This window comes from Bufo bufo, chromosome 4 (genome assembly GCF_905171765.1).
Source record: "Bufo bufo chromosome 4, aBufBuf1.1, whole genome shotgun sequence".
In the NCBI taxonomy this organism is placed as follows: domain Eukaryota; kingdom Metazoa; phylum Chordata; class Amphibia; order Anura; family Bufonidae; genus Bufo; species Bufo bufo.
The window spans coordinates 336,707,540-336,729,095 of NC_053392.1; the positions used below are offsets into that span (position 1 = coordinate 336,707,540).

Consider the following 21,556-nt stretch of genomic DNA (forward strand, 5'->3'; position numbering starts at 1 on the left):
GATCGGACTATTAAGGGCGGCAAGGTCGGAAGTCGATAGGGTAGGAAGGTGACAGGCTGCCAAATAAGACCGGAGTGTACTATCTCTCAGTCCCTCATCTGTGGGGAGGTCGGAGGGTAAATTGTACAGGGAAGAGTAATAGGTCGAGAACCTCTCCGCTATCACCCTGGGGTCATAGTGGATTGTTCCGTCAGCCCCCCTAATAGCACTCGGACCCGTTTGGGAGTTATGATTCCTGAGTTGTCTGGCCAGAAAAGTGTGGAGCTTGTTCCCCCAAATATAATAACGCTGTCGTGTGTAAAGTAATAACTTGCTGACACGACCTAAAGCTAGACTCTTCAATTGGGCCCTAGTATCAACAATTCGTCTCAGTGTGCAGCGTGAGGGTTGAGCAGCCATCTTGTCTTCTAGTGTTTGCAAGCGGGACGTAAGGGTCTTGACTAAGGCAGTCGAGTCCTTCTTTAATTTTGAGCTTATTGCAATACAATGACCCCTCATGACCGCTTTATGCGCTTCCCACAAAGGATGGACATCCCCTACTGATCCCTCATTTAGGTCAAAGTACGTTTTCAGATGTTCGCAGAGTTCCTCCCTAATGATAGGCTGTTTCAGGAGGGAGTCATTAAGTCTCCAGTGGCAATGGCGAACATGGCCCGACTACTAATGTCCACTAGTACAGGAGCATGGTCTGACCAGGTGATTTGGCCCATGTCCACTCCTTCCAATAATCTGAGGGTCGAAATGGTACCAAAGAGGTAATCAATATGGGTGTGTGGACCATGTGGGGCAGAGTAAAAGGAGAAGGACCTATCAGTGGGATAAGTGAGACGCCAGAGGTCATACAGGGAGTATCTCTGCACTAGTTTACGAAAGTCCCTGGCTGAGCGCTGCTGTGTCGAGTGTATTGGTCTGCCCGGGAGGGCCAGGCGATCCATCGATTCAGAGAACACTGCATTAAAATTCCCACCTAGGAGGACTAGGGGCTCCGAAGAGTCCACTCCCTCAACAAAAACATTGCGGAAGATTCCGCCGAGAAAGCGTATCTGGGACGTGTTTGGTGCATAAATGTTACATAAGGTGATGGCTTTATCCGCCAAACGGCCACGGAGAATAATATAACGACCCTGTGGATCTATAATTGAAGATTCAATCCTGAGGGGACATCGTGCAGACACCAAGATTGCAACTCCCGCTCTCCGACTGCTATGAGTAGCCGAATAAGCGGTAGGATACAGGTGGGAGGCAAAACGGAAGGAGGAGTTGCCATCAAAGTGTGTTTCCTGTAAGAACACAATGTCCGCTTTAAGGAATTTCAATTCCAAAAGCAAGAGTTTCCTCTTGACGTTGGAGTTAAGCCCCTTGACATTGAAGGTTATGCACCGCATCATGTGAGTATGTGATGATACACAATGTATGCAGAGTACAGCTCACCGAGGGAGTCCGTATACATCAGTAGGTTCTCACTAGTCAGACAACGGATCAAAGGCAGAACTGAGGTACACGATCTCCACAGGCAAGGAAGTTCAGGCACCTACAACAGGAGAGAGAACACACGAGGGGGGGGGGGGGCGGGGAAGAGACAAGACGGGACAACACAAAGACAGACAAACAGATAGCAGTAAACAACTATTCCCAGGAATATAATCCCTGCTAGGGGCAAATAAGAAGCCCCTTTGGGGGTGTAAGTGTCGGAGACCAACAAATTGAGGCTGACCAAGGAGCCAACTACAATTGTCTGAGAGAAACGAAAACAAGTAACAACTAGGGCCCTTCAGAGAGCCTGCACCGTGATGTAGCAACAAGAAAGCAATAACTGGCTTAACAGAGGAAATAAACGATCAATATGGGGGCCCTTTAGGGACTCTCAATCCTGAGGGTGTAAAGGGTTAAGGGCAAGTTCTGGACAACCAAGTCCCTCCATCCGTTGGCGGTCAAGCAGATGGACGATGCCCTGATGGCGGAGGAGACCACGGGGAAGAGGACGCACTTGGACCAGGCCTTCTTTTCCTGGTTACAGGAGACCAAATGCAGGGCGGTGGAAGCGCTGGAGACTCAAACTCCCAATCCGACATGTCGGGGATAGGAATTCCAAGTGATTCGCAGAAAGGGCGAAGATCCGAGAAGGAACGGAGAGTCTATGTTCTTCCTTGATGACGGACCGTCAGGGCAAAGGGGAATCCCCAGCGGTAGGCGATCTGGTCAAAGTTGCGTAGAGATCTCGCCTTAGCCATGATGGATTCTTTAAGGGCAAAGTCGTGGACACAACAAATTACGTCCCTAGGACGTGCAACAGAGCCCTTAGGCTTGAGTGCTCTATGAGCTCTGTCCAACTTGATCTTATGCGAGGGTGGTTGCCAAATCGGTAAGGTCTTCGCCTCCGGAAGACCACGTACTCGGATATTATTCCGGTGCCCTCGGTTATCCAAGTCCTCTAAATGCCGTCCCATGCCCCTGAGCACAGCCGTTTGGGCAGAAATGGATTCATGAAGAGTGGATATATATTGCCTGATGTCGTCATGGGCATTTTCCAGGGAGTCAACCCGGTCCACCACATGTTTAATATCAGTGCGAACCCGCAATTGCAGCTCTGCAGGCTTCTGTAACTTCAGAAATAAGAACCCGAAAGTCCTCCTTTGTAGGAAAATGGCTAAAATAGCTCGCCCAGGGCTGTGGAGGTTCAGGCAGGGATGGGGGGGTCCATAACGGCAAGTGATGGAGGGCTTGGGGATCCGGCCCAGATGTCAGAAAGGAGAGGAGAGCTGCTGTCCAATTGGTCCAGCAATGGTGGGGCTGGGAGCTGCTTATTTGGCCAGTGCTCATGTAGGGGGGGTCCCAGGAAGGCTAGATGCAGGATCCCATGGGATAATATCCCGTCCCCTAGGAGCCACAGTACCTTTAGTTGATGTCGCCCCCTGAGAAGTGGGTCCAGGAGCCATCATAGCGGGATCCCTCCTTCCAGCAACAGCAGGCCGAAAGTCCGGGGCGGCCGGTGAGAGCCCCAGCCCAGAGGATCTGTGCGTGTACACCGCCGTCGGCAATCCGGACCCCTGGAGAGTTCCAGCAGGGGTATGTAGCGCTGTGTCCTTCTCCCTGCTCAGGGCGCGGGAATCAGGCGGGGGGAGGCCCTCTGTGCCTTGGTGCTGCGTGGTGGAAGCGCCGGATCCGGAGCGCAATCCCAGCACTGTTCCAGGGTCCTAGTAGGTGAGGGGGATCGGGGAGGGAGAGGGGTCTTCTTTGGAGCCACTTTTTTCCCCATATGATCCAGAACAGAGGAGTCGCTGGCCAGTAAGTTGCGGTGCAGGCAGGAGCAGCTCTTTCAGGCAGCCATCACCGTCAGCGTCCGGACACGCCCCCTCCTGCAGCTCACATTTTAATGGCTTTGTGGATGGTGCCGCTATGGAGGCATTATTAGCTTGCGCAGACTGTCATGGAGGCATCTGTGACTGCCTCACCCTATTATGGAGGCATCCTCCAAGGTACAGACTGTTCTTAGTGCACTGGCAGTGTTGTGGGGGGTGTCTGTGGCCGCCCGGCAAGTAATACTTCTGTTTTTTTTTTATTTTTTATAAATTTCTTTATTCGGATGCAGTTAATACACATTTTTGGCGAGCATGCCATATATCCGTCACATAAAGTACATCCTTTTAAATAACAATGTTTGCGATACATGAAGCACATTTACATACAAAGACAATTATTGTTCTCCTTTTTCATTTCAATATTTATAACTAAAGATCTTCATAACTCCCCTCCCTCCCAAACATCCCCTCCCAACACCTGTCACTCATGTTAATTTACTGCTAGTAAAAGTAGCACAGTTAACCATCCTACTACTCCCTCACTATGTTCCATCGTTTCTATATCTCCAGTTTACCAAGCGTGCCCTTAACCTTTGCCTCCAGATACCATTTTGTCTGAATAAAGGGATTCATCAGTTCCTCTATTTCCTCCCCTGTTAGAGCATGTTCCACAAACCTTTTCCACTTTTTAATAAGTTTTGCCACTGCCTTCTCCTTACATCTGCCTGCTTCAAGTCTCTCCATATATAATATCTTCTTTACCAAGCCTATAACTTCATCTTTGGTAGGGAATGTACTTAGCAGCCAATGACGTAGGAGGCATTTTTTAACCGCCATAAGTACAATATGGACACCTGGTTCTGCTATGCCTCTCCCTTGGGATTCATCTTGTCCCACTGGGATATATTGGAATATACATTGTTGGGGCTCTGCTTTCACTTCTATGTCCCATACCTCTTTGACGAAGGAGATCACCTCTTCCCACAGTGGTTTGATCTGTCTACAACCCCACAGCCCATGCAACAGATCTGCTTTTGGTTGCGAACACTTCGGGCATTCTCTCAAGTAGTGTGCTGGGGCATTAGTGTATGATAGATTAAAAGCATAAGTGGCCTTATGTAAGATTCGCAGCTGCGACTCTCGCCATTGTTCACTCTGGATTGCCTTCCTAATGTATTCCATACCCTCTCTCATTTTGAGGGAGAGGTCCGCAACTTTTATATCTTTTTCCCAATGAACAAATACATTTTTTGCCAAACCAATACAGCTCGTACTATGAATACGTCTATAAAGCTCTGACAGCGATATCGATACATCTTTTCCCCCTAGGAGAGCTGCAAACCATGTCAGTCTGTCAGATTCTCCCAATGATTTCGACTGAGCCTTGCAGTACGCCGAAAGCTGAAAATATGACAGTGAAAGAGAGTCAGATAGCTGGTATTTACCTACCACTTGTTCCCAAGTCATCAACATATTATCAGACATTCCCTTTATATCACTGAAAGTATGGATGCCTTTCTCCCTCCATTTTTTAAACATCCCATTGAATACTTCTGTTTTACACAGGATACACCTTCCATCATGACCCTCTAACACTTAAAAGGGTATTCAGTTTATGTTAAAGGGGCTGTCTCACTTCAGCAAGTGGCATTTATCATGTAGAGAAAGTTAATACATTAGTAAGTGCCTTGTAATATGATTATCCTTATTGCCTCCTTTCCTGGCTGGATTAATTTTTCCATCACATTATACACTGCTCGTTTCCATGGTTATGACCACCCTGCATTCCATCAGTGGAAGGCCATGCTTGCATACTATAGGAAAAAGCTCTGTCCTCCCTGGAGTGGTAACTGTTACTGCACACCATAGGAAAAAGCACCAGCGAATCTCGCAGTTTTAATATATATATATATTTTTTTTTTTCGGTTCCGGCGTTCACCATTAATTGAACTTTTCGGACGTGGCAATATGTGATATGTTTATTTATTTTTTCTGTAAAATTGGGAAAGGGGGTGATTTATACTTAATATTTTGGTGGTGTTTTTTTTTTTTTTTTTTAATACTTTCTATTTAATAACTATTTCCCCCTTAGGGGCCAGAACCTGGGATCTTTTAATCTCTTGTCCTATTCACACTAATAGAGCTCTATCAGGGTGAATAAGACTTCACAGTCTCCCTGCTGCCCTGTGCATAGTACACACAGCAGCAGGGAGTTTACCATGGCAGCCAGGGCTTCAGTAGCGTCCTGGCTGCCATAGTAACCGATCGGAGCCCCAGGATTACACTGCTGGGGCTCCAATCAGAAGCTGCCACTGCCACCAATGAGGAGGAGGAGGAGGGGAAGGGACCCTGTGGACACTGCCACCAATGATTTTAATACTGGGGGAAGGGTTGTGGGTGCACTGCGCCACCAATGTTTTTAATACTCGGGAGGGTGGGGCGGGCGCACTGCACCACCAATGATTATTAACCTTTAATACAGGAGGCGGGTACCGGCAGCAGAATCACATAGCTGGGAGCTGCAGTCTGCAGCAGTTAACCCCTTAGGTGCTGCAGTGGTACAGCAAATATTTTTTGTTTTAAATGCGCACACACAAGGCTTCTTTCACAGCTGCAATATACATTCTGTCAGAAGAACAGCCAGCCGGAATGTACCATATCGGGTAAAGCTGGATACTGCCGGCTTCTGCAGCGATTGACCGTAATAGGGTCTGGCCTTGTTACAGCATTCAAGCTGGGTTTTGGCCAGACCCAAAAAAAATAAAAAAATAAAAATTCAAGTAGCGCTTTTTGTTTGGACAATACCCAGCATGTATGTATGTAATCAGAAACAATATTTTTAATCAGAATTCAGAACACAGATCATCAGATCAAACTACACCCCCAAAATCAGACCATCATATCTCAGATTCTTAGCCACGGATAAGACACCCCCCCCCCCCCAAGTCAATCAGCCTTGCCCTCAAATCAGTCCCCCCCCCCATGCCGCAGCCCTGCAATCAGACCCCCATGCCACCATGTTCAGACCCCAGGCTGCCACCAGAGCAGACCCCCCCCCTTCCTGCAATCAGAGCCAGCCAGACTCCCATGCCATCCATTACCATGTCCCCTAGTGCCTCCATGCCATCCATTACCATGTCCCCCAGTGCCTCCATGCCAACCATTGCTATGTGATATCCCCCACTGATCAGATCAGCCCCTCCATGCCATGTCCCCCAGTACCATAAGCCGCTCCATGCCATCCATTCCCATGTCCCCCACTCCTCCAGTGTCTCCATGCCATCCATTGCCATGTCCCCTAGTGCCATCAGCCCCTCCATGGCCATGCCATCCATTGCCATATAGCACTCCCCTCCATACCATCCATTGCCAATTGCCATGTCCCACACTCCCCCAGTGCCATCAGATCAGCCCCTCCATTGCCATGTCCCCTCCCCCTGTGCCTCCATGCTATCCATTATTAGCCATATAGCACTCCCCTAGTGCCATCAGCCCATCCATGCCATCCATTGCCATGTCATTGTCCCCCAGTGCCTCAATGCCATCCATTGCTAATTGCCATGTCTGCCACTCCCCCAGTGCCATCAGATCAGCCCCTCCATTGCCATGTCCCCTCCCCCAGTGCCTCCATGCCATACATTGCCATGTCCCCCAGTGCCATTAGCCCCTCCATGCCATCCATGTCCCCCTCCCCCAGTGCCTCCATGCCATCCACCATGTCCCCCACTCCCCCAGTGCCATCAGATCAGCCCCTCCATGTCCCCTCCCCCAGCACCATCAGCCCCTCTATGCCGTCCATGTCCCCTCCCCCAGTGCCATCAGGCCCTACATGCCATTGCCATCCATGTCCCCCAGCGCCATCAACCCCTTCCACCACCAGCAGATTCGGGCCACTGCTAATGAGAACTCGATACTTACCTTGCCTGGCAGGGGGTGTGACTAGCTGACATGGAGTCCGCAGGAGAAGGACTGCGTCTTCTTCTTCCCAACATGCACTGGGAGGGACCTGACGTCACACACAGCGTCAGGCAGCTAATGATGTGTGCACGCAAGGCCCTGGTCAGTGCAGCGCAGTACCGATGGGAGGCCATGGAGCGGTGAGTAAGCTGGCTTCACTTCACTCACGCTCCGTGGTCACACGATTAAAACGAATCCTCGATGCAGGGAAATTGCATAGAGGATTTTTTTTTTATTGATTACATCAAGTAATCGTTGCAGCCCTAATCCGAGGCCTGATGAGGAGTGGGGGTCCGATATAGTGGTCTATTCGGAGTCTCATCTGAGGTCTGATAGAGCTTGGGAGTCTGATCTGAGGTCTGATGAAAAATATTTATTTTCCTCCTCTATATTCTAGTCCGAAAAATATGGTACTTTTAATAAATTCTTTTTTTGCTAGTAACGCCTCGTAATCTCCTTTTTATTTTTCCTACTTGGAATGGAGAGAAGCAGGACACACAAGTGGATTTAGTAAGTCTGTAACGTGTAATCTTGGGTAGCCTAGTCCTGCACCAGATTCATCACAGGGGTCCATCCTGGATGATAAATTTGGTGCTCGGCTAGACCCTTTTGTCTACCCTTGTACCACCTATTGGTTGGCTTACTTTGCCACAGAATTTTGTGCCAGTGTGGAAGTTAAGTGGATAAGACTTCACAAAATCGCTGTGGAAAGATCTGCAGCAGAATCTGCACGTAACTTGATCTGTGGTGAGGATTGTGAAGGGGTTGTCTCACTTCAGCAAGTGCTGTTTATTATGTAGAGAAAGTTTATACAAGGCACTTACTAAGGGCTCTTTCACACCTGCGTTATTGTCTTCCGGCATAGAGTTCCGTCGTCGGGGCTCTATGCCGGAAGAATCCTGATCAGGATTATCCTAATGCATTCTGAATGGAGAGAAATCCATTCAGGATGCATCAGGATGTCTTCAGTTCCGGAACGGAACGTTTTTTGGCCGGAGAAAATACCGCAGCATGCTGCGCTTTTTGCTCCGGCCAAAAATCCGGAACACTTGCCGCAAGGCCGGATCCGGAATTAATGCCCATTGGAAGGCATTGATCCGGATCCGGCCTTAAGCTAAACGTTGTTTCGGCGCATTGCCGGAGCCGACATTTAGCTTTTTCTGAATGGTTACCATGGCTGCCGGGACGCTAAAGTCCTGGCAGCCATGGTAAAGTGTAGCGGGGAGCGGGGGAGCAGTATACTTACCGTCCGTGCGGCTCCCCGTGCGCTCCAGAGTGACGTCAGGGCGCCCCAAGCGCATGGATCACGTGATCGCATGGATCACGTCATCCATGCGCATGGGGCGCTCTGACGTCATTCTGGAGCGCCCGGGGAGCCGCACGGACTGTAAGTATACCGCTCCCCCGCTCCCCGCTCCTACTATGGCAACCAGGACTTTAATAGCGTCCTGGGTGCCATAGTAACACTGAAAGCATTTGGAAGACGGTTCCGTCTTCAAATGCTTTCAGTACACTTGCGTTTTTCCGGATCCGACGGGCACCTCCGGCAACGGAAGTGCATGCCGGATCCCAACAACGCAAGTGTGAAAGAGGCCTAATGTATTATCCATATTGCTTCCTTTGCTGGCTGGATTAACTTTTCCATCACATTATACACTTCTCCTTTCCATGGTCATGACCACACTGTAATCCAGCAGCGGTGGTTGTGCTTATACATTATAGGAAAAAAATGTTGGCCTTTTTGGTGTCTGGGACCGTGGAAGTGCACTTGGGCTATTTGCTTTTTCCTATGGGGTGTAACTACAGCCACCACTGATGGATTGCAGGGTGGTGGTAGCCATAGAAACAAGCAGTTAATAATGTGATGGAAACATGAATCCAGCCAGCAAAGGAAGCAGTATCGATAATAACAATACATTAGTAAGTGCCTTGTAATAACTTACCTAATATAATAAACGCTATTTGCTGAAGTGAGACAACCCTTTTAAATCTGCAGGATGTCAGTCTTTGCTGTGGATTTATGCCTTTGCACTATACAATGTGAAATCAGAGGCAAACCCACAGTATTTTGTGCTATGAATTCTGCAACAATATCGGCACCATTTGAGGTGAAATTTCAGCAGAGGTGCCGTGCCACAGTATCACTGACAAAAATAGCGATCCATATAAAACATAACTTTTATTGTATGTCTAGTGAAAAATATAACTTATCAATCAAAATTTTAAAGCTATATAGCTACTGTATAGATTAACACACCAATAAAAGTAACGCAAAATTATGATAATATGGTAGGTGGGCAGTGACCAACAGCTAATATTTACATGTTCTCAATATAGTGTTAAATAATATATTATAGGCAGGTACCACTCATGGCTTTATGGAGGTCAAAATCCGTTTTCCTCAGGCATCACACACCATCAGTCTAGGCGTTTATGCTGTAAGTGATGATTCAGACAGACACTTAATTGTACGCTGTAAAACGACCATACGCTTCTGATGCAGATCCCACCAGGTGATTATCACAGTACTTCCTCTGTAAGGAGTGATCACATGGAAACTCAACATGGCCACTCTAATTGTAGGTACTGGCTGGAAGGAACTGTTCCTACAATAAATGGTATTATAATCTGCCGCAGAAGGGGCAACGCCACTTTTTGGTAGCTGTCCCTAAAGGCTATTCTACCCTAAACAAAAGACACGTTTCCCCTCGCTGGTTCATAAGGGGGCTAGAGTGCAAAAACAAAGGTTACTGATGATGCAACCTAGAGGAACTACTGATGGACCACACGACTGTAGTGCTTGTGGATCCATGCCTTGTGGACTCGCCCTAAATCGATGTGATGGATTGCATGTGCATCTCTTTAGTCTAAGGCCTTGTTCACATTTCTGTGTCCATTTGACGTCTGTGAAAAAAATCTGAACGTATTTCATCTGCAGGGATCTCAAGTCTCCCTGAAGTTCAGGGAGTCTCCCGCTATTAGATAGCAGCTCCCTGACACCCAAGTGAAACAATATATCCCGGAAAGGTTTACTGATAGCAGAGCAGAGAGATAAGAGAAGTGACAGGACACAGAGTTTAGATTACAGGTTGAATTAACCCTTTAGGGTCAAATTGGCTTCTCAAGGAGATCTATATGTTAAAGGCATCTTCTTCTGTCTCATTCAGTAGCTATAGAACTATTGAGAGAGATGTATTTTTTTTAAATACATTTACACATTTAACCCTCCATTTTAATTATATTATTTACCCCAGTGCTAAATCCCCCCCGACCCCCAACCCCCCACGGATGCTTGTTTTTTTCCTACAGTGGGGTAGATAATTACACACAGGGTTCACTTGCTTCTTGTCAGCTCAGCGAATGAACCGAAGATTCGATTCATGAATCGGTTCATTTGAATGAACTGATTCAAATGAACCGATTCATGTGAAAGATTCGAAATTCCCATCTCTAGTTTACTCGCAGTAAACCTTTCCGGCAACCTGTAGCAGTGTCCCCTTCTTGGCGCGTGCGCACAGTGCAAGAAGAAGCCGATGCCAACAGTCCGCAACGGCGCATCAGGCTGAGCCTGTGCGCACGCGCGGGATCTCAAAGCGTGAGGAGGGGGAGGGAGGGAGAGGCGGCGCTGGGCACGAACGGCGATGCGTGCGGCCGGGCACCATGCATCCACAGACCTCCCCTGCTTGGGCACCTTAATTCAATGATTGACAGGTTAGTAAAACCTGTTTTTCCGCAGAATAAAGCCACAAATAGCTTTTATAAGGCCACCTTAGAAATCAGAATGCTACCCTGGACGAGAGCATATGTTTAGCTCACAGGGCTTATAGGTGGTGACAGAACCCCTTTATCATATACATAAATATGATAATTGGGGCAGGGTAATGAGCCCAGTCCTCCACACCATAGAGCAAAGTGTGCAGATACTGCATATGTCTGGAAAATGTAATAAAAAGTTTGTGAAAGAAAAAAAAAAAAAAGAAAACCTCCCTGAAATGAGTTTTTGCAGGTTGGGATGTCTGCATCTGTGAACTTAGATGTCAATGGTTGGTCCGTGTATCATCCGCATTCCACGGACACTGCTCAGCTGAAAGTTAATTTCCAGAGCATCTGCTATTAGTGGTCTGTGAAAAACGGATCTAACACAGACGCAACATGGATGCCAGTCATGTTGTGTCCGTGTTTTTTCCCAGACCCGTAGACTGATTGTGTCAGGATCTGTTCAGGAAAAAACATGGTTTTGCGCTCTAGTTCAATCAGTTATCGTGTTCAGTGTTTGCGTTTTTCTGTCCACACGTCAATGAAAAACATGTGAATGAAACCTAAGGATGATCAGTATAGAATTTACTTGTGAAGCCAATTTAGGCTCCATACACACAATAGTAAAAAACATAATGTGATGGACGTTTCTTTTTTTTTAAACTGCCATCACACGTACGTTTTAAGACCAATGGTAGTCATTGGGGTTATTCACACAACATTTTTGACCGTCAGTGAAAAACGGACGTAAAAAAAAATAGAACATGTTCTATCTTGACCATATTTCACTAACCGACTGCCCCATACAATTGAATGGGTCAGTTTTTACAGTCCGGATCTCAGAAAGGCATCAGTGAAAACAACGTGAGTTAAAAATGGCCAATCTATCCGTTTTTAACTGCCTTTTTTTTTTCACTGTCGCTGGCATGAGGCCAGTCTAAAAAGCCATGTTAAGTTTCTAGTTGCCCAGGAATAACGCTACATTCACATGTCCATATGCGATTTATGGTTCTCAAACCGCAGATCTGCAAAATGCAGATACTGGCCGTGTGCATCCGACACTTTTTGCTGGCTTCATTGTCAATGCCTATTCTTGTCTACAAAGCGGGCAAGAATAGGACATGTTCTATAATTTGTGGCACGGGTGCGGACAGCACAAAGATGACATCTGTGACCTGTCTGCATTTTTTGCCGGCCCATAGAAATAAATGTCTCCATGTGCAATCCACAAAAAAATGGGGTCAGACGTGGACTGAAAAAACGGTTGTGTGAATATGTAGCCTAACATAGACATTGGCATAAAAAACCTGAAATGTTAGCCTTCGATAGCAAGTTTCTAGGCCTTGGCTCCTGGGATGGTATCTACTTTGCTTTAGGCCTAATGTCCTGGATGATTTATTCTGTCATTAATATGACATCATGACCGCTTTTGGGACCAGGCTTGTTTTCTTGCTTTTCTTGTTCATTCTTATGTTAGTGTTGATGGCAGTGCCATAGTACATAGTGTTCCTGTGCATTTTGATTACTGTATATCTGCCTGAGAACTTAGATTGCGGTTTTACTGGGACAATTGAAATAAAATCGTTTATTGTCACTGCGGAGTATTCATGCCTGTTGACGTGACAGTCATCCTTTTTGTAAAATGGTAGAAGAGATAAAGAAGAGCCTAGGGTTAAGCATGGGGTTCATCCGTTTGGATAAAACAGTTTACATTAGCACATAAAGATGACAATGGTTCTGAAATCAAATAAAATGGACTTTAAATAAATTCTGCATGGAACTTTTTATGGCTATGCAGTTCTATGTGGGAAATAAATGTAAGCAGTACCCCAAATTCTCTAGAGAGCCTTCGTCTGCCACCTGAGAACGCATATTTTCAAGGAATAATATAATATTAGCAATAATGCCTACCTGTAATAGGCGCACAACTGAAGTGTATTAATGCACATCTTTTTGAATAGGCTAATGGGCTTTGTCGATTCCATGGTTTGTATTCGTTATGTGAAGTAGCTGAAACATATTAGATATAAAATGGAATCCCAGTTGTTACTTTTTTGGACAATAGGCTTTGATCATAGTCCAAAATGAATGCCCTACATTTGTCACCCTCTGGGACCTGCTACGGGGTCCTGAAGTGAACAGAAAGCACACTGACCAAGCTTCCAAAAATAGCCGACCCCAGTCCCACAGCAGTGGATGAAGAGCAAGCATGGCCACCCCTCAGTTCACTGCTATGGGACTTCTGAGTTTTTAGATCTCCCATAGTGGTGAATAGAGGGTGGCCGAGCATGTGCACCTTGCTCTCTTACCTTCGAGGTCCCGTTCTGGGTGCAGTGTTATGTACGCTCTATATTGTAGTACATTTTGATCTCTCTTCTGATCGCTTCTCTCATTGCTACTATCGTACTGCACACTTGTAATGCTGTTTGCTTTGCATTCACAGGTAACAGTTGAACATTCCTGCCATCACGATGCCCCTTGCTGCCTCCATCATAAGCGGTGTTCAGAAGCTGATTCTCTATGAGACACGAGCGGTGAGTTACTGTGTACTGCACTGTGGCTTTATTCATGTATCAGAGAAATTTTTAGTGTGTCCAAAGCAAAAGATTTTTTGGGACATGTCAGTCATACAAGCAAGGGATCCCTACTGAGAAGTAGCTGGGCCTGGTACCAACCCTCCCTGAAATGTCTATGCACTATCTTCTCAAATGAATGGGAGTTACCGAAACCTTCTGGACTGTCTTTCAGGATTATTAGGATAACTTCTGACACAAGTTTTTGCAGTGGATCGAACTGCTGATTCTAAATCACTTTTGCACTATGCTTTGCTTTAAAAATCTTAAAGGGGTTGTCCCACAAAATATTGTACAGTTTTCATACCAGCACCTCGATCTGAGTACTTTTTGATTTCATGTAATTAAAACTTTTGCATAGTCACTGAGTTACTCCATAAAATGAATCTGTATAGCGCCACCTGCTGTTTTTTCCCTTCTCATTTCTTTGTCTGGTTCACTGAGAAGGTCGCACATGCTCAGTTTTATCCGTCAGCTGCCTCCTGAGCTGTGATAGGGATAGAGCTAAAGAAGACATGCCCCCTGAGAAAGGACACTCGCCTTGAGCTGTCAGCTTGATATGTCTAGCAGAGGTCTAGCAGAGCAATGAATGGGGAGATCTCTGGATCCATGTGAGGTACAGGGCTGGTTCTAGCTTTGTTAGAAAGAGATCGTCATGTATATGTATGGCGCTGGTGGGCGCCATAGCTGCTGGGTGGCTGCTGTTTCATACAGCAGACACCCCGGGCTAATGTCCGCAACCGGCCGTGATGCCGGTTGTGGACTTTTAACCCTCCAGATACTGTGGTCAAGCATGACCACGGCATCTGGACACGCTAAAACCTGGAAGCGCCCGCTTTTTGGTTTGATTTCGCTCCCACCGACGAGCATCAGGGGAGCTGGATGTAGTGTGTGTCACCCCCTGTCCTCCGGTGTTACAGGAGGCTGCTGCACATTAGTCCCTATGGCTCCATCGTAACATAGTATAATCCCCATATTGGAGTCTATGAAAGAAATAGTGCAATGATTGCTTGTTATAGTTCCCTATCTTTTTATTTTTTTATTTTTTTCAAATTTTAAAATTCAAATCACCGCCCATTCCCCAAAATGAAAATAAAAAAACATGAAAAAAATACACATCATGGGCACCGCCTTGTGCGAAAATGCCGTACTATTAAAATATAAAAATATTTATCCAATATGGAAAATGGTCTGTTCTCCTCCCACAAAAAATTGAATAAAAAGTAATCAAAGTCGTACACACCCCAAAATGGTATAAATGAAAAGTACAGCTCATCACACAGGTCCATACACATAACTACGAAAAAGTTATAGGGGTCAGAATATGGCGATGGAAAATTCATTTTCATGGTTTTTATTTTCAGTAAAAAACGCAAGAAAAACTATACATATGTGGTGTTGCTGGAATCATACTGACCGGGAGAATAAAAGTAACTGGCCAGTTTTACTGTATAGGGAACATCGTAAAAACAAAACCCATAAAACCGTTGCAGAATGTTTTTTTTTTTTTTTTAAAAATTTCATCCCATTTGGAATTTTTTTCAGCTCCCCACTAGATCATATCAAATGTTTAAAGGTGGAATTAGAAATCGCAACTTGTCCCGGAAAAAAAAAAAAACAAGCCCTCAAACTACTAAGGCTGGGTTCAGACCTGAGCGTATTTGATATGCGCGTTTTTGCCGCGCGTTTTTGTCGCGCGTTTTTGTCCATAGTCAACGCGCGTATTACGCGCGTTTGTGTGATTAACAGCAGTGTCCTATGGCTGCAAACGCGCGACAAAACGCCCCAAAGAAGCTCAAGAACTTGTTTGAGCGTAGGGCGTTTTTCAGCGCGTTCAAACGCGCTGTAAAATGCTCAAGTGAGAACCAGGGCCATAGGGAAGCATTGGTTTTCATGTGTTGAGCGTTTTACAGCGCGTTTGAACGCGCTGTAAAACGCTCAAGTGTGAACCCAGCCTAAGTGAACGGAAAAATAAAGTTATGGCCTCCAAAGCGAAAAAACCTCCAGGACTGAAAGGGTTAGAATACAAAGGGCATATTTGATGTTTAACTTTATGCCTTTTGGAGATCATTTCATCTTCAACTTGCTTGTTCACAGTAACAGTAATTTTGACCAAGGGTGCCCAAACTTTTGCATGCCACTATATATGACATTGTATGAAATGACTGGAAAGCTTATTAGTGCTTTAATAAAAATTTGAATTTTCATGTTTTGGAATTGTTAAAAGGGTTTTCCAAGATTTTACTATCAGTATCTGATCGGTGGGGGTCTGACACCCAGGAGTCCTGCCGATCAGCTGTTTTGAGAAGGCAGCTCCACTAGCAGTAGTGCTGCGGCCTTCTGTCCGCTTTTCCGGTCATCGGTCACATGCATGTGAAATGCGTCTCATTCAAGTGAATGAGGCTGAGCTGCAGTACCAAGCACAGCCGCTATATAATGTACAGCGCTGTGCTTGGTTAGCAGGGAGAAGGCCACGGAGCTCACAGGAGCGTCGGTGTCTTCTCAAGGGTGTCGGACCCCCACCGATCAGATACTGATCACCTATCCTGAGGGTAGGTCATCAGTTGTAAAATCTCAGAAAATCCCTTTAACATTGTGATACATTCTATGTCATATTTGTCTCTATATTACATTTTATGGTTATGGGTGGTTGATTCCCATGGAGCTGCAGTAATAAAACAAAATGTTGCTTTGCGATGTAAGCTACTATATCTTTATTTGAGCTGCTGATTGTTCGATGACGTGACCAGTGGGTGCATGAATAATTATGTTGCCTTCTGCTGTGCATCATTTTGTTCTTACATGTTCTCTGGTAATGAGCTTTTACAGTGCCCATTTGGCTCTGTAGTCTTTTGAGCGCTGATAGCTGAATATCTGCTGTATGACCCTGTAGCTCCAAGTGCTGCAGCTTTATCTCCTATGTGCGTTAGTGGTATTATGGACCTGGGATTCAGCTCTGTAATATACATGCTTAGGATATGTACGGATCTGTGCACTGGGAGTGGTCACCTCTCATGACATGCCTGATTTAGTAACTGCTTGCTTTTCCCATGTCATTCTGGAGCATCTAGTTATTTCTCTGTTATATCAAATTCTATTAATATCTGATATGATTAGATCAAAGTGGCAAGTCCCCCAAGTGTATTAGCGGTGTTATTATACATACTGTATATTATCACCGCCATGCTGTGAAGAACAGTGGTTTACGTATAATAATAATAAAAAGTATAAAGGTGTGAAATGTTGCTGTACGCCATAATGTATCATACTACTAAAATGATCTGCTACGTAGTATGGGCAACAATAGTAATAAGACTTGCTTTGAAGATGCTTCTGTCTCCTTAAAGCTGGGTTCACACGGGCGTTGCGGGAAAATGTGCAGGTGCGTTACGGGAACATGCGCGATTTTTTTCGCGCGAGTGCAAAACATTGTAATGCTTTTTGCACTCGCGTGAGAAAAATCGCGCATGTTTGGTACCAAAACCCGAACTTATTCACAGAAGTTCGGGTTTGGGATCAGTGTTCTGTAGATTGTATTATTTTCCCTTATAACATGATTATAAGGGAAAATAATAGCATTCTGAATACAGAATGCATAGTAAAACAGCGCTGGAGGGGTTAAAAATAAAAATAAAAAATTTAACTCACCTTAGTCCACTTGATCGCGCAGACCGGCATCTCCTTCTGTCTCCTTTGCTGAACAGGACCTGTGGTGAGCATTCATTACATGAACAGGACCTTTGGTGACGTCACTCCGGTCATCACATGATCTATCACCATGGTAAAAGATCATGTGATGGATCATGTGATGACCAGAGTGACGTCACCAAAGGTCCTGTTCATGTAATGAATGCTCACCACAGGTCCTGTTCAGCAAAGGAGACAGAAGGAGATGCCGGTCTGCGCGATCAAGTGGACTAAGGTGAGTTAAATAATTTTTTTTTTTTTTTTAACCCCTCCAGCGCGGTTTTACTTTGCATTCTGTATTCAGAATGCTATTATTTTCCCTTATAACAATGTTATAAGGGAAAATAATAATGATCGGGTCTCCATCCCGATCGTCTCCTAGCAACCGTGCGTGAAAATCGCACCGCATCCGCACTAGCTTGCGGATGCTTGCGATTTTCACGCAACCCCATTCACTTCTATGGGGCCTGCGTTGCGTGAAAAACGCAGAATATAGAGCATGCTGCGATTTTCACGCAACGCACAAATGATGCGTGAAAATCACCGCTCATTTGAACAGCCCCATAGAAATGAATGGGTCGGGATTCAGTGCGGGTGCAATACGTTCACCTACCGCATTGCACCCGCGCGGAAATCTCACCGGTATGAACGCAGCCTAAGAGTCACCCATTTCTTTAGTTATATCTCAAATTTGTGTACAAGCAGAGACAGAGGACCCGTATACTGTACAAAAAATATTTGTAACCGCTAAGGGGACAGCTACACAGAGACATTTCATGTAGTGATAGTCAATGGTGTCTCCATGCAACATAGTGAAACGCTAAAATCGCAAAGAATCCCGACATGCTGGATTTTGTGTTGCATGTCGCACTCGACTTCTCATCCATTGAATTTAATGCGACTCGGCTGTTTCACAGCCAAATGAATTTCTAAGTATTTTTTGCAACTTGGAGTTGCGTGACATATGTCGCCGTGTAGCTGTACCCTAAGGGGGCGTTCACATGGTGGCTTTTTAACCCCTTAGTGACCACACATACGCCTTTACAGCAGTCGCAAAGGGGCCTTAGGCTGGGCCACCCGGTCTAAGAGCTGAACGGGTCACCCGGGGAGCGGGGCCCCCGGCTCTTACTGCATGGTCTAACAGCCCGAAACGATAGGAGTGACGATCCGGGCTGTTTAACGCTTTACATGACACAGGCAATGATGCCTGCGGCATGTAAAGCGTTGACAGAGGGAGCGGACTTCTCTGTCTCCCATGGACACCCCGCAAATGCGATCCCGGGGTGCCGGTGCATGTAAAGGCTGACTGGGGTCTGATCTAGGGTTGATTCGGGTATCGAACTTTCGATACCCAATCGATACATTTGTCCCGGTATCGATACGATAGCGGGATTTGTCTTTTATCGATACTAGGCTGTGCTACTGCGTCCAGAGCGGAATGGTGACTGATCGGAGGCAAACTGATGCATTCTGAGCGGATCCTTTTCCATTCAGAATGCATTAGGGCAAAACTGATCCGTTTTGGACCGCTTGAGAGAGCCCTGAACGGATCTCGCAAACGGAAAGCCAAAACGCCAGTGTGAAAGTAGCCTAAGCCATTGTAGTGGTGCAGTTAGCCGGCCGCTCTCTTTACATCTGCACAATGGTTATGTCAGGTACACTGCAGATGGGGTTTACTAGGAATAGATGTTTTTGGCTTGGAGCAGGAACAGCACAAAATTAGGTCAAACAGAAAACAGTGCTGGGGTCGGCCGCGGTTAGAGATTACGTGCGGTCTTGGAGTGCCGTAGAGCTTTTAAGTGTATCAGAATAGCACTTGCAGGAAAATGAAAAGAGCATATCATTATTGAATCAGGGAAGTTTATCTGCAAAGGACACACATTTCACAATGGTATAAGCACTGCACCAAGTCTTAATCCTCACACTGGAATATTAGTAGACAAGTAAAAGACGCTTACTGTGGAATCAAATAAAGGATGTGAAAAGGGTAGAAGCAGGAAATAAACCCTGCATTTTCTCATCCGTATCATTGGGGGACACAGACTTGACCATGGGTATAGCTGTTGCCGCTAGGAGGCGGACACTAAGCACACAAAGTTTAACCCCCCCCCCTCTTCAGCTATATCCTTCCTACAGGGACTATGCTAAAAAAGTTTTAGCTTAGTGTCTGTAGGAGGCAGACCTCCCTGTGTTGCAGGTCTGCTGGCTTTTTGTTTTTCCTTTTTTTGTAGTGGGAGTTTTAGGCAGTCCTTAAAACTGCCTACACTCCCACCCAGGAGACAGGAGACCAGGGGGTCCCCAAGCCCCCTTCTCCTTCCTGTTCTCCAAAAGCAAAGGAGGACCAGAGGTTCCTTAAAAACATCTGTTTCCTGCCAGCGTTCAGGTCACCACAGCCGTCCACCGCAAATCCCCTCTGTTCCGGTGTAGCGTCCCTCCCGTAGGGGCCGCACACCGAAGGTGGTGACCCGGCTGAAGCCAGGGGAAGAGAATACGTCGGACAGGTGAGTGTGTGTGTGTGTGTGTGTGTATATATATATATATATATATATATATATATATATATAAATAAATAATAAGAGGAAAAGAAGGAATTTGGCCCCAAAGGGCTCCCCCCTTCCAGTTACCTGGTCTCCATGAGGCTGGGCCCCCCAGGAGGTCTGTTGGAGGGGGAGGGGGGTGTATGCAGGTGAGCAGCCGGCTGCTAGGAGCACTGCTCACAGCTTTAATTACTCTCCGCATGTCAGCCCTGTAGTGGAGTTGGGGAGCATGGGGGCATCCGTTTTCCAGGGAAAAGAACATGCAGGGCTCAGTGGCACATCGTGCCACTCCTGTCCTGCAGCCGCACATCGCGGCTCATCTGTTTAAGAAATTGCCATTTCGGCGCGTCGGGCATTCTGGAGCTGCCAGGGCCATTGTTAACCGCTTTACGTCCGCCCATAGGATATAAACGTCCTATGGGTGGACGTCTATTTCTGAAAGCACGTTTTAAAACGTCTTTTCAGAAATAGCAGCTGCACGCTAATCGTGCAGCTGCTGATCGGGTTGCCCGCTGTCAGTGACAGCAGGGCAACTCAGAGATAAGGCAGGGACAGTGCCCAGGTGTCCCTGCCTTCCGGATTGCTGCAGACACAGCGCTCACCGAGCGCTGTGTCTGCAGAGAAGGAAGCGCTGTGCGCTTCCTGTTCCGGCCCGGCGGTCGTGTGACCGGAGTGTGCAGGAGCTGTGTGAGGTCTCTCAGAGACCTCGATCAGCCCTGCTCTGAGGCTGTACAGCGCTGGATTGCTGCTGTACAGCCTCTCTAGGGGTGTATTTGTCCTGTAACTGGGGCTACTATGTCAGCCCCAGTTACAGGACAAATCAACAGTGAAAAAAAAAAAAAAAAGTGAAGTAAATGTCCCCCAGAGGTCTTGCATGACCTTATGGGGGACGAAAAGTTAAAAAAAAAAAAAAAAAGGTTGAAAATAAAAAGAATTAAAAAAAGTTTCACATGTAAAAAAAAAAGTCCCCAAGTAAGGAATGAAAAAAAAAGTTAAAAATAGAAAAAATAAAAAAAAGTATACATATTAGGTATTGCCGCGTCCGTAAAAACCAGCTCTATAAAAATATCACATGACCTGGGTGAACACCGTAAAAAAAAACAAAAAAAAACTGTGTCAAAACAAGCAATTTTTGTCACCTTGCATCACAAAAGGTGCAACACCAAGTGATCAAAAACGCGTATGTCCCACAAAATAGTACCAATAAAACCGTCACCTCATCCCGCAAAAAATGAGCCCCTACATAAGAAAATCTCTCAAAAAATAAAAAAAACTATAGCTCTCAGAACATGGACACATTAAAACATAATTTTTTTGTTTCAAAAATGCTATTATTGTGTAAAACTTTAATAAATGAGAAAAAGTATACATATTAGGTATCGTCACGTCCGTAACAATCTGCTCTATAAAAATGTCACTTGACTGAACCCCTCAGGTGAACGCTGTAAAAATAAATAAATAGAAACTGTGCTAAAACAACCAATTTTTTGGTCACCTTGCCCATAAAGTGTTATAATGAATGATCAAAAAATCATATGTACCCAAAAATAGTACTAATAAACTGGCACCTTATCCCCTAGTTTCCAAAATGGGGTCACTTCTTGGGAGTTTCTACTGTAAGGGTGCATCAGGGGGCTTCAAATGGGACATGGCATCTAAAAACCATGTGGAGTTCCTTTTCTTCTGCGCCCTGCCGTGTGCCCATACAGCAGTTTATGACCACATGTGGGGTGTTTCTGTAAACCGC

General features: G+C 45.9%; 1 protein-coding gene across 2 annotated transcripts in view; it reads left to right on the forward strand.

Annotated features, from left to right (window-relative positions):
* FIG4 (FIG4 phosphoinositide 5-phosphatase) overlaps window positions 1-21,556 on the forward strand; it is a 534,658-nt gene that overhangs the window by 5,546 nt on the left and 507,556 nt on the right. For both annotated transcript variants that reach the window (XM_040428862.1, XM_040428863.1), the window contains exon 2: window positions 13,456-13,546. In XM_040428862.1, the coding sequence (XP_040284796.1) occupies window positions 13,484-13,546 (63 nt within the window). In that variant the 5' untranslated portion in view covers window positions 13,456-13,483. The remainder of the gene's footprint in view (window positions 1-13,455; window positions 13,547-21,556) is intronic.